This window comes from Prionailurus bengalensis, chromosome C1 (genome assembly GCF_016509475.1).
Source record: "Prionailurus bengalensis isolate Pbe53 chromosome C1, Fcat_Pben_1.1_paternal_pri, whole genome shotgun sequence".
Classification (NCBI taxonomy): Eukaryota; Metazoa; Chordata; class Mammalia; order Carnivora; family Felidae; genus Prionailurus; species Prionailurus bengalensis.
The window spans coordinates 170617608-170631032 of NC_057345.1; the positions used below are offsets into that span (position 1 = coordinate 170617608).

At 36.2% G+C, this 13425-nt stretch overlaps 1 protein-coding gene across 2 annotated transcripts in view; it reads left to right on the forward strand.

Moving 5' to 3' along the window:
• Window positions 1–229: 229 nt before the first annotated feature.
• Window positions 230–13425, forward strand: part of PPP1R1C (protein phosphatase 1 regulatory inhibitor subunit 1C) — a 119814-nt gene continuing 106618 nt past the window's right edge. Inside the window, exons 1-2 of one of the 2 annotated variants that reach the window (XM_043577215.1) lie at window positions 230–685; window positions 2347–2407. In XM_043577215.1, coding sequence (XP_043433150.1) covers window positions 605–685; window positions 2347–2407 — 142 coding nt within the window. In that variant the 5' untranslated portion in view covers window positions 230–604. The remainder of the gene's footprint in view (window positions 686–2346; window positions 2408–13425) is intronic. The other variant, XM_043577214.1, reaches the window with a different exon arrangement.

Genomic DNA, 13425 nt, shown 5'->3' on the forward strand with positions numbered 1-13425 from the left:
TGTGGCTTACTGTCTGTGACCATTCATCAGTTTGGTGGCTGAATGTGAAATGGCAAAGGTGTCTGACTTACAAGTTGCTACAAGAGAAATGAAATGATTTCATACCCAAACCCTTCCCCCAACCGTATAAACTTCCTGCTTTATGTTCATCAATAATGAATTGCCCATCCCTGCAATACTCAGAGGGAGCTTACATTGCACTTTTGAGCAGCCGGTTAGTAATGTACAGTGGATAGAGCCTTTCTTTCAAATCCCAGGGCAGCGGGTCCTTCAAGGCTAGCATTACATTTTCAATTAGCTGCTGAGTGAATGCTTGGCATGTGTATTAGTGAAGAAGCACACAATTAGCTTATTGTTCCTTTCTGTATTGTGCTGAAAGGTTCCAAGGGATTGGTGGGGGAACAGGCAAGCCAGCCATCACTGCGGAGTTGAAGAAGGGATTTACTCAGACCTCTGCATCTTCACTTGCTCGCTCTGGAATTACAGCTATTTATTACGAAGTGCCCTGTGTGGCTGGGTGGAGTGTGCCTGAGGAAAGACATCCCAGACATCACCTGGGGTTAGTCTTTCTGAGCCCTTCACGTCTCTAATTCTCATCATTATCATGGAGCCCAACAGTCCCAAAAAGATACAATTTGCTGTGCCTTTATTCCAGAGTCAGATTGCTCCTGAAGCAGCAGAGCAGGTAGGTGGGGTTGGGTGGGGACCAGTTCCTGTATCTAAGGTAACATGGACATAGGTTCTTATTAACCGAAAGCTTTTCTGCTTCTTGAATCTGCCTTGTTGTGACGTTCCACGCTATGTGAACGAGAAATAAGTTGGTTTCCATATGGCACTTGTATTTGAGTTGCATTGGGTGACCTATTGGCTAAAATGCAGCACTTCGTGTGATAAAAAATTAGCCCCAGTTAAGGAGAAAAATGCTTATATTAGTGTTTCAGATTTGGATCCAGAAATCTGTTTGCTTTTGCTTACTAAATTAACATGTTTAACATTCAGAGAAACTTTAAAAATTCTCAGAATTAGCAATCTTTTATTTCATTATTTATAAAATAAAAAAGATTCATTTAACAATGAAAACCTTAAACCTTGGAATAATTTCAGATTATAGGGTTAATATTTTTTAAAGACTTTTCATTATATATTCAAAGCAGTAATTATATGTAATACACGATAGACAGGATTTGTAGGTGTATGTATAATTTAACACATTTTATTCAGATATTAAATAGTAGCAAACATTTACCAGATTCCTTTTCTATGTCTAATATATCTATGTATCTATATTTCTATATTTCTCTGTTTCTCTCTTTCCTGTAAGATTGATTTACATGTATCACCTTTCATATTCGGATTTACTTAGACTCTTGATGCAATGGAACCACTTATGAGACCATTTGTGGTAAAATTACAACAGTAGGGGGGCAAAAGCAGATACAATTTATGGGATCATCAATCTAATTCATTAATTTCTTAAAGTCTAAATTATCCCTGAATCCTTTTACAAATACTTTATACAAAGTCTTAAAAATGATTACTGAATCTGGGGCTCATAAATTTCTAGGATATTTTGATAACCTGAAGTAGATCATCCCAGATAAACATAACCTTGAACATGTAACTATGTTGAATGGGACATTGGTTCCGTCCTGGACAAAATGTCATTGGTAAATTTTATCTTCTGTTCTATTGACATAGACTTTAAGAGTTTACCTGTATGTTTAAGAAATCAAGAGCACGTTAGAAATTCTAATCTTAATATGCTTCTGTAACTCTTAACTAAGAAAAAAACCTACATCAAACCTATTAGTTTTAAATTAATTACTCTCATAAAATCCATACTCATTCTTTATTTGTCCTAAATATTTTACTAGAAAATAAGAAAGCCTTATTAATTGAAATTAAGAACGAATGCTGTTAAATTTAACCTGCTAGAAATTTAAGTTTTGCAAGTGTCTTTACTCTGCTTAAGAATAAGGACAATGAATCTCGAAAGCATCATCAATACTATGAGGCTCCAAGAGAGACACTGAAAGTCATCCTCCTACCTACACTGCATACTATTCTAGTGGCATCACTGGATCATATACAACTATTTCTTTTCTGTGGAAAGGTACCTTTTTAGACCAAAGAAGGTAATACTACAACCTGACGGTTCTATTATCTGTCTTTCTATAATTCCCAATAGTGAGAACCTACTGTGTGCTCTCCCCAAGTTTGCTTTTTTTTTTTTTTTTTTTTTATATATTGGGCAAAGATGAGGATGGAATAGCTTTGCAAGCTGTAGAGTAACCAGGGGCAGTGTCTGATTCTCACTGACCTCAGCTGGGCCTTTTTTGTTTACAGATCAGAAAAAGAAGACCTACACCAGCATCACTTGTGATTCTCAATGAAAATAATCCCCCAGGTAAAGAAGCATGATGTCTTTTGCACTGATGGGACAGAACAGAATTGTTTGAAGAACATGAAAGAGTGTGTCATTGCCAAAAGATTTCAATTTAGGATTTCAGCCAATTATAATCTAACAAGCTAGTCTATAAAATGGATCATAAGCAAAATCAGAAATAAATATAGGGACTATCTCAGTCAACAGTCTGCTTTTCCTCTAGATAATGACACATTTGTGATGATATGCTATAAAGTGTTTTGTTGTTTATGTAGAGTCTGGTTCAGTGCTTATTAATGCGGCTAGTGGAAAGTTGTTTAATTAGGTTTCAAGGCTCAATTTACAGTCCAAGAGATGCTTCTATCTTTACAGAGTAGGTTTTTTATTTATGAAAGGTTGTCATGGGCTGGGCAATGAGCTAGCACTGGCTACAGCTTTGTTTCTGATGTCATGTCTGAATAATGCAATTGACAAGTAACCAGATCAATTTTCAGCACTGCCCATTTGAGAGCCATTCTGAAGGGTTGCATCCATTTGTTGAGGTTTTGCTTTCTATTTCCTGTAAAAAAGTAAAGCTGCCTTATTCCTGATAAATGACTGTGATCTTCAAGATGCAAACATTATTAGTTACTTACTGAACGGACATGATTTTAATCACACATTTAAGTGCTGTTTCTAGAAATGCAAACAAGACAGCAGAGGTCATGGCATTAATTTGTACACAGGCAGGACTTGGTGTTGGGTTTTTGCAGGTCTAAATAATACAGGTGGACAAACGGAGTTTGAAGAGTAGAAACATAATAAGTCTAAGCTCAGTTATTTAAGAATACCAAGGCAAAACAGTCTTTGATTTTTTTCAGATTCCTTTCTAATTAGAGAAGCATACATATGAAAGTGAAGCTGCAATAGAATATATATCATTGAGCCTAAATACAAGAAGGTCTTCAGCTAATGGGAAACCAAAGCAAAAATATTACTGATGAAAATAGGATTTTTTTTTCTATTTCTTCTTCCTTAAGGTGCTATAGCACTTAAAAATTATTTTCAGGGGTGGCTGGGTGGCTCAGTCAGTTAAGTGTCCAACTCTTGGTTTTGCCTCAGGTCAGGATCTCACAGTTTCATGTGTTCAAGCTCCACATCAGGCTCTGCATGGGCAGTGCGGAGCCTGCTTGGGATTCTGTCTCTCTCTCTCTCTGCCCCTCCCGCACTTGCTCTCTATTTCTCAAAATAAATAAATAAACTTACAAAAATTATTTTCAAATATATTATCTCACTTAATAAATGTTAACTTATTTTGGTTTAATAAGAGGTGCAAATAGTTTGCATTTATAGTTCATAAGTAAATACAAGGAAGTCAACATAATACTAAAATCTCAGATTGAAGGTAATTTTACAGCAAGTTTCCACCACTGTCTTTGCTTACAGTGGCAATTTTTCCACAATGTCCTAGAACTTAATTCCCTAGTCATCCTTAAAAGGTACTGCCCAACTTGATTTTTAAGTGTTCTGCTACGGGTATTGCTACTGTTTGAACATAGTGAAGCCACGTAAACGACACTTGTGGCTCTCATTCAAGCCCCCAGAATAGGAATTCATGTTTTTTAAAAGCCAAATATGTGCCATTTACAGATGAGGACAGTAAGTACCAGAGAGGTAAAGTAATTTCTGCGGAAGTTACTCCACTATAAGAGTCAGATTATACAGACAAACTCAGATAAAGGTCATTCTAAAGCCCATGCATTTTCTACTGCATGATGCTGGCCCTATAAATTTCAGTTTGCATTTCAGTATGAATTCTCTGTAAATGGGACCAGACTTGAGGCCCTATTGACAAGCGAACCTAAACTTTAAACAAATCTGTCTAGACCACTACATTTAGCAGATTAGAATTATACTTAAATATCCCTGTGAATCATATTTAGATTTTCTCTAGAAATTTTTTTCTTAGCAGATCTCCTAATCACGAGATGGCATTGTCCTATTTCCCTTATTGACTCCATACTTCTCCACGTTTTTAAGCAGCATTGGAAAGAACTTAGATGCAAATAGCATCGCACCGAGAACCAAGTCATTTTAGTAATGTCATCTCCTTGCATCTTCAACCTTTTGGAAATCAGAACAGTTTAGAAGAGACCCATCAGCCTATGCCTGTGTATAGCAATGTGTATGGCAAGCAGAGATTTTTGGACTTGGGTTCCTGCAGGAAAAAAAAAAAATCACTTATATAGCTTCCCCAGTAAAAATGATCTAGAACCATGATTACTAAAGAAATAAATCTAAGGACCTAACAAAACAATGGCAACAAAGGAACAAATACCACATTGAACCAAACCAAACTTGGATACTAATCTTTATTATCCGTGTGGTCTTGGTTGGGTAAGGGACAACATCTCCAAACTTTATGGTCTCATCTATAAAACAGAGATAATATTCATCCTTTCTACTTTACAAGGTTGTTGTAATGATTGAAAGACTTATTGTGAACACACCTTAAAAATTGCAAAGTGCAACAAATATTAGGTGTTATTAGTTGATGTGCTCTGGGGATACAACCTTTGCATGGGATATTTAAAAGTTAAGAATAGAATTTTCATAATATCCTTTATGCTAAATATTTCTGCACAACCCAATAATTCTTTATGTTCCAAATATTATCTGACCATTCCCTATCAAACAAAACAAAGCAAAATAACAGCAACAACAAAAACCTCAAGTGTTAAATGACCTTCCTAAAGCAATTGTTTCTTTTAGCCCTAAAAACCAATATGTGCTGTGACAAATATAAATTGTGCACAGCACTAAATCCTGGTAAGATAAACAAATCTCTTCAATTTTACTGAGATTCCCCAGGAAGTAACTGAATGTTCTTGGAATCATCTGTCATTAATGCTGTTTAAAATTAAAATCCCCAAAAATCTTTATTTCCAATTAATGTAGCAAAGAAAATTAAATTTTCCATTAGAGAGACATAATTAACAAACCCTCCCAATTCATATAATGAGACAGGTATATTATAATCACTGTTAAATGAATTAAACATAACTTCCTTTTTTTTTAATCTTTCCCGGAGTTTGCAGAAATAGTTAAAAAGTATTTGAAACAATTGTTTGATTTTTTTTTTTTTAAACGTTTATTTATTTTTGAGACAGAGAAAGACAGAGCATGAACAGGGGAGGGGCAGAGAGGCAGACACAGAATCTGAAACAGGCTCCAGGCCTTGAGCTGTCAGCACAGAGCCCGACACGGGGCTCGAACTCACGGACTGTGAGATCATGACCTGAGCCGAAGTTGGACACTTAACCGACCGAGCCACCCAGGTGCCCCACAATTATTTGCTTTTTAAAAAAATTTTATTTATTTTGAGAGAGAGAGACAGAGAGAGAGAAAGTGCATGAGCAAGGCAGGGCAGAGAGAGAGGGAGAGAGAAAGAATCCAAAGTAGACTCCACACTGTCAGCATAGAGCCCAACACAGGGCTCAATTTCACGAACCTTGAGATCATGACCTGAGCCAAAATCAAGAGTAGGACACTTAACTGACTGAGCCACTCAATGTCCCTGATTTGCTTTTAGATTCAGAAAAACATATGCATTGTTTATATCTGATAAAGGGGAAATAGAAGAGAAAGAAATTTGAACATGTAAATCCAGATTGTTGGTTTGCTAGTTCATCTATGCTGGTCAAAACACATAGATGAGGTAGGCATGTGATCGGTAGGATTTCAGGCACAGCAAAATGTCTCCTTAGTCCTTTTCTAACCAATGGCCCAGAATTCTCAGCAGTGAAGCACTATGGAAACAGACACATAACCTATTTAGGATATGTCATCCTTGGGCATACATAAACCATAATTTAACTCAAAATAATGGGAAATATCACTAAAAAATCTGCGTTGAAGTCATCATGCCTGAAACAATTAATAACAAAGGGTGTGTCTTTATGATAAAGGGAGCAGAAACTATGCGTTTGCTGCTAGGAATGACTCTGAAGAGCCAGATGGCAGTAAAAAGATACTTGAAGCTTAAGATGTAAAGTAGAAAGGCACCAAAGACAAATTTCATTTTTCCAAATGTTTTCTGGGGCTGCTAGTGTGAATGACCTTGCAACAAACTGCTTATTTTTCTCTATTTTCAGCTCACCTTCCGATTAAGGGAATATTTATGATGAGCTCTCAGAGGCTATACAGCAGAGCTTCATTGCTCTTATACTGTGTGCTGTTTGCTTTTACTCTTGTATAATCTGTAGTTGACTGGTTTGGTTTCTATGTTTTTACTTAAAGGAATACACACAAATCCTCTCCATTTAGAAGTAAATGGCAATGCCATTTTCTGCAATTTATTTCATCACATTTCTAGATTTACTTAAACACTACTTTAAGTAGACCTATGACAAAACTGTATATTTGGCTACCACAATCAGAAATCTAGAATTGAAAAGAACTTCAGAAAATACCTAATCTAACCACACATCTTTGTGAAAGATGCATAAATCAACCCAAGTCCCTGAGACTTGTTTTATTTTATATATGTCAAAGAAAAATCTATAATTACCCCTACTTTTCAATTCCAGATCCAATAATTTTAGATGTTAGAAAATAGTTTCATCAAACATGAGTAATACCCCCACTTTATTCTAAAATAACTCCTTGTTCATGCTCTTCAATAAAAGTTTATTTACTCACTTCTTTAAATACACAAAAGAGGGGCGCCTGGGTGGCGCAGTCGGTTAAGCGTCCGACTTCAGCCAGGTCACGATCTCGCGGTCCGTGAGTTTGAGCCCCGCGTCAGGCTCTGGGCTGATGGCTCAGAGCCTGGAGCCTGTTTCCCATTCTGTGTCTCCCTCTCGCTCTGCCCCTCCCCCGTTCATGCTCTGTCTCTCTCTGTCCCAAAAATAAATAAACGTTGAAAAAAAAAATTAAAAAAAAAAAATAAATAAATGCACAAAAGAATTCTTCATTATTTTCTTTCCTAAATTGAATACTTTCAGTCCCTATAAGGGCCTTAACGAATTCTACCCAAATTTTCCTTGTCTTTTGGCCTTTGGAGCCAGAGCTGGACATGGTCTTCCAGTAAAAAGCCATCCTAGGCCTTCTGAATATTAAATAAAGTTTGTGGCATTCATTCTCTCCCATTTACTTTAACCAGAGACAATATAGATACAATTAAACTTAACGGATCTGATGCCTATTATTCATGAGTGAACCATAAGAGGTCTGGAGCTTAGTGAAGGTTTGGATAAGCACCCAAGGGTTTTGGCATCATTTAAAAGTTTGTTGTACATCTAAAAAGTGGGACCAGAATTACAATGTGTAATAGTTTTCTGGGGATATTTATTGAACTTTCTATCACAGCTGAATTTTGGAGAGATTGAATCTCTTTTTTATTTTTAAATCTTTTAATGTTTATTTATTTTTTAGAGAGACAGAGCATGAGTGGGGGAGGGACAGAGAGAGAGGGAGACACAGAATCTGAAGCAGACTCCAGACTCTGAGCTGTCAGCACAGAGACTGACTTCACAAACCGCAAGATCATGACTTGAGCTGAAGTCAGACGCTTAACTGATGGAGCCACCCAGGCGCCCCGAGATTGACTTTCTCTTTGATGCTTTTGGCTTTAAACATTCTTAGAAATGAAGAATAAAACAAAAGCATTTTCACATAGGTGAGGATCTTGAAAATTAATTGAGACACATGAATTAAATATCACACTATCTCTCTTCAACCTTGAGAGAGTAGGACAGTAAGTCTAGTCAGTAGAGAGAACTGGGGTTGCCAACTGATCAGGCTCTTTGGCTCCACAGACTGAGAAAGAAGCCACAGTCCATTCTGGATGTAGCATATGACTTTCTAAATGAAGCCTGCATTTTCAGACTCCAACACTAAGATACCTAATGAGGTTTTGAAAGCTCTGGATTAATAACGCTGAGACAGTGGATGATAGATAGATAGCTAGAGAGTATTGCTGGACTGAGACTGAGTTATTTAACATAGGGGGCACCAGGAATCTCTGACCAATGAGAGGTTTTTCAGGGTCAACAAAGTTAAAGTGGAAATTTATATCCAGTTGTTGGGGCATTCATATGCAAACAATCTTTTATCATGGAGACCCTCTATTTTACCAAATAAATGATTTGTAGTCAAAAGGCAATGGGCACCTTGAGTGCAAGCTCCAAGAATACCACTGAGGGTTTTCCTGGGACTTAAGGATGGGTAAGACATCATCAACCCCATACCTGGTGGTGCCTGTCACCTCCAAGGACCTTCAATCAAATGCACTCAAATAAGAGCTGAAAGGGATTCACAGTCCATACAGTTTTGTTTCATTCTGTTTTCTCATCTTCTGTGGGAATGTCATTTTAAATCATTCTGATACACAATCCTTGTTGATTATTCAGCATTTATTTTGCCTTCTCACTGTGAATGGCAATATGAAACACAGAAAAGCCCAAGTTTGAAGGTTATTTAAGAGTTAACTGGTATTAATTTCTAAGGAATTTTCAGAAAAGTCTCAACATTTATTTTGCCTTTTTTTTTCTCCTCAGCATTTATTTCTATGAGTTATTGAATGCCAAACTATGTTGAATGATTTAAAGACAAGTGATGCATGTGGCTTTCAGAGATTCATGTACTGCACAACTGATTGACTTGTTTTCCCATAAAGACTCAATCTGTGCAGCAGCCAAATCGCCTATTCAGTCAGAATAACTATAAGCCAGGGATGAGGTTCCAGTTCTTAGTAATGCCAAGGTTTGCTACACTTTAAGTATTCAAAGGAACTAGTATAATCTTCAAATTAAATTAAAGAAAAAAATTAAAGGGAAAATCATAAAACTACGAAATAGTTCTATTTTATTTCAGCAAGATTACTACTTTTGCTTATTTTGAATAATAACATATATTGCTTACTTTTTATGTTGATTTTAATTAGAAATACCTTAGTGAAATATGAGAGAATTATAGCAGGGTCAATTCATTTCATTTTTCTGGTTTTCTGTCTGCCTACTTGTGGAGGGATACTGCAGATGAAAATAACTCTGAGGTACTTTTGCATGATGTAAAGATGCAGCGTTGGTAGTAGGTAAAGCACTGACTGGAGTAAGGCATGGGTTCGAATCTCAATTTTGCTAGTTACTGGTGGTGAGACATTGTGTGTATTGTCAACCTCCACGGGCTCAGTTTCCTCCTTTCTCAGTAAAATGAAATGCATAGCACAGTGCCTGCAACCAGACAGATACTGAAGACATGCAACCCCCCTGCGTTATTATACCCCTGCTGAGAAACACCATGTTCTCCTAAAACCTGTATTTCTTATTGGAAGATGGCTTAGCTCCTTTCTGATTTCGACTGCATTAGGCCATGTCAAAGTGTCCTCAAGAGTTGGAGTTCTTGACAAGAGAAAGATGTATCACATCTCCTAATTCATCAGGATAAGAATACACAATTAGGGAATTGTTATGTATCTTATACTGTGATATTTGTCCAACTGAGTTGTCTTGCTTACAAATATAATTTCCTGAAATATTAGTCCTTTAGAATTTTCTTAAAAAAAAACAAGGTACTGATGTCTGTAAAGTTACAAAAAGCAGTGGAGATCCTCGTAGTAGATTTGTATTTGACCAAAAATGAAATTCATATTCTAATGGTATGTGGACAGAAAGGTTGATTACTGAGTATAAAAATCTTTCAGAGATATCTATCAAACATTCATTTGATTGCTCACATTTATTTCCACTCCATTTCTTCTCACTTCCTTCCATACACCATCCTAATGCCATATTTTGGCTAAGCTTTCTTTTTTTGGTTCTTTCTTTTGGTTCCTTTGCCAGATCTTAACGCTTAGTCTAGACAGACTCATTTGTGTAAATCAGTCTCCAGCTTCTCCAACAATTTCTTTTATTTAAATTACTGTATGAAACTCACTTAAATCTCAAAAATTTTCTCTGACTTGTTTGGCTTTTTATTCTAATACTCTCTTCCCACTTCCAACTATTGAAGCTATTTATTGGATTATATATTCAATTCAATTCAATAAGTATTTATTGAGTCCTTATTCTAAATCCTCCAGGAACATGCGATTTAGGTAATAGAGAATAAATAATATATCTCCATGAACCAGAATACAATTGTAATAATATAAATTCTAACTGCTCAGACCAGGGTAAAATTAATTCTGGCCAAGACCTAGAGGCACTTATTTCTCATGTTCACTAATCTACAAAGCATTTGTATGACTTACTTTGATCTTAGGGCTTTAACCTTTTAATGACTAGGGTCAGAACTAAAATTCTACTATTTATTTCAAACTAGTATAATAGTTATATCTACTTAAACTAGTAGAGTGAATATATAGTTGAGTAGATACTACATACCCGTGAGCTATTAAATTTAAATGGATTTAAAAAAAAAAAAACAGATCCTCAAATCCGATGGCAATGCATCAAACTTTTTGGGTACTTACTCTGATTAGGACACAGTGTTAGCTGCTCTCGGAGATAAAACAGGTTAAGTCATTATCTCTGCCCTCATGGAGAAAACTACCTGAGACATCTATAATTTGATACATGTATATTGATAGTGGAATCAACAGCATGTGGCAAAAATACAAAATATATTTCAATTCGGCACAGAAATGTCTACTGATGGACATTTTGGGAAATTCAATTATAATATTAGACAGTACAGTATAAAGACTAGGTGCTTGATAAATGGCAACTCTTATTTTGGGGAGGCAGGCACATAGCACTTAGAAGTAGAGATGTTGGAATCACTTAGGTCTGGATATGGATCTCAGATGGCCGTTTACTCCCTCCCTGTCTTTACCCTAGGGAAGTGGCTTATCCTCCCAAGGCCCATTAAGTGAGGAAGCTGGGTTCAAGTGGCTCTGAAATGCATGTTTCTTTTTTCAACACTACCGTATTTCACTAAATATAAAATGCATTCATTAGAAATAAGGCTATTCTGAGTCCACTGAATAAGTAGATGTACATTTTTGTGTCTGCAGAATAATACATATGGGCTATATATGTCATCGTCAGCTGTTCTGGAGAGTTTAAGGGCACGTTCAGTTTCAAATTTAAGACTGAAAAAGTCACTAACAGCTCTGATTGTTTCTAGTTCATAGTCACATTTAAGGCAAATAGTAAATTAGTAGTACTTGACACCCTCTAATGAAAAAGTCTAGCCAAGCTGTGTAATGAATAGAGAGGAGTTATTTCCATGTTTATTTTAGAACTGCTCAGGAACAAGCCTTCAAGCTTTGGGACGTTTTCCCCCCTTTCTCCCATCATTTTCTACTCTTGAGTTCCACCAAACTGTGATCTGAAACTGTTCCAGAAATTCCAGATACAATTTGGTAGCAGAATTGAAATGCCCCAAGGGCTCAGGCAGGTGACATAGATGAGTACCTAGGCTCTGTGTGGGACACTGTGATGGGGACTGTGGTCTACTTGGAGGGTACAAGCTCCATTCAGGTCTTTCAAATGAAACATACAGAAATACGCAGAAAGAAAGAAAACAAAACAAAACAAAACAAAACAAAAACAACATTGTGAGCGATAGGGGAGCCCAAGTGGTCAGTCTCCACGCTACCTAAAATTGTACCTTTCAAAGTTCTTATTATTGTCACTATACCCTATCTTCTATACTGTAAGAACTTGACCAGATGTAACACATCGTCCCTGACACTAGAAAAGCACTCTACCTGGAGCTCAGAAGGAACCTGTGAAAGCCTGAGGTAGAGAGAGAGGAATATCCTGAAGCAAATATTCCAGCTGCAAAGTAGGGACCTCAGAGTCATCTCCTACTCCCAGTCTGTTTGTGGTCATTGCTTTCTTCCCTTCAGGTCTTCCCCAGTATTTCTGAAGCCCCAAGCCCATACTGGGAAATGTTAAGTCTGTATCTGTGAGTCTTCCCTGTGCTGTGGATAGAAGATTATTTTTGAATTTAACTCAATGACTTTGTATCACTCAGAGTAATTTGATATAGTGACAATTATAGTGCTTAACAAAACTAATTTGTTAAGCCAAATAAGTTGCCAAATCTGCATCATCAAAGGGAGATATATTGGCAGTCTGGTTAGAATACAATTACAGTTTGACCTTGGCAATAATGCTAAGGAAAAAGTACTATATAAAGTAAGAAAAGCTAGGAAATGGGTTGCTTTTCTTCCTCCTCCCTCCCTCCTACCTGCCTTCCTCCTTCCTTCCTTCCTTCCTTCCTTCCTTCCTTCCTTCCTTCCTTCCTTCCTTTTTCATTCTCTGGGAGTAATTTTCCACCATTTATAGGAAACAATTTTCAGAATCACATTCTTTACATATAAATACATATTGACTTGCTTGTAAAAATGGAACTGAATGCACAAAATGAAAATTGAAAAAATGTTTATTTTAGAATTCAATTTTTAGAATAATTTGGTTCAATGCAGTATCATTTTATGCTTTCTTTGCTATCTGACAAAAAATAAAATATTAGGAAACACATCCACAGATATACATGTGCGCACACGCACACACACACACACACACACACACACACACACACACATAAGTTGAATACCCAATTATGTGTACAAATATCACAGGCAATTTATTCATGTAATAAAATCAACCTCCACTAAGTGATCTGACTTACAAAAAGGCCAGGACCTAATAAAGTATCTAGTAAAGCTTTGTGAATTCAGTTTATAAATGGAATAAAGTTTAAAATAATTATTTAAATTCCTAATCCTTTGATTTAAAACCAATAGATCAAAAACTAATCATAATATTTGGAAAACCATGAATAAAAAAACATTGAAATTATGGATTTAAATGATGAGACTATTTTTTAAATCAAAAGAGCATTTAAAAATAAGTTACATGTATTGAATATTAATTGCTTTAAGACTATCTTCTCATTTGGGTGGATTTTGTATTCCCAGTTTCATAATTCGTGAATACAAGAAGTATTATAACAAATAAAAAGTGAGATCCTCCTGCTACCACCTAAAAGTCAATGTCTAGCTGAAATGTGTCATCCAATTTAAAATCAACATTTAAACTCTT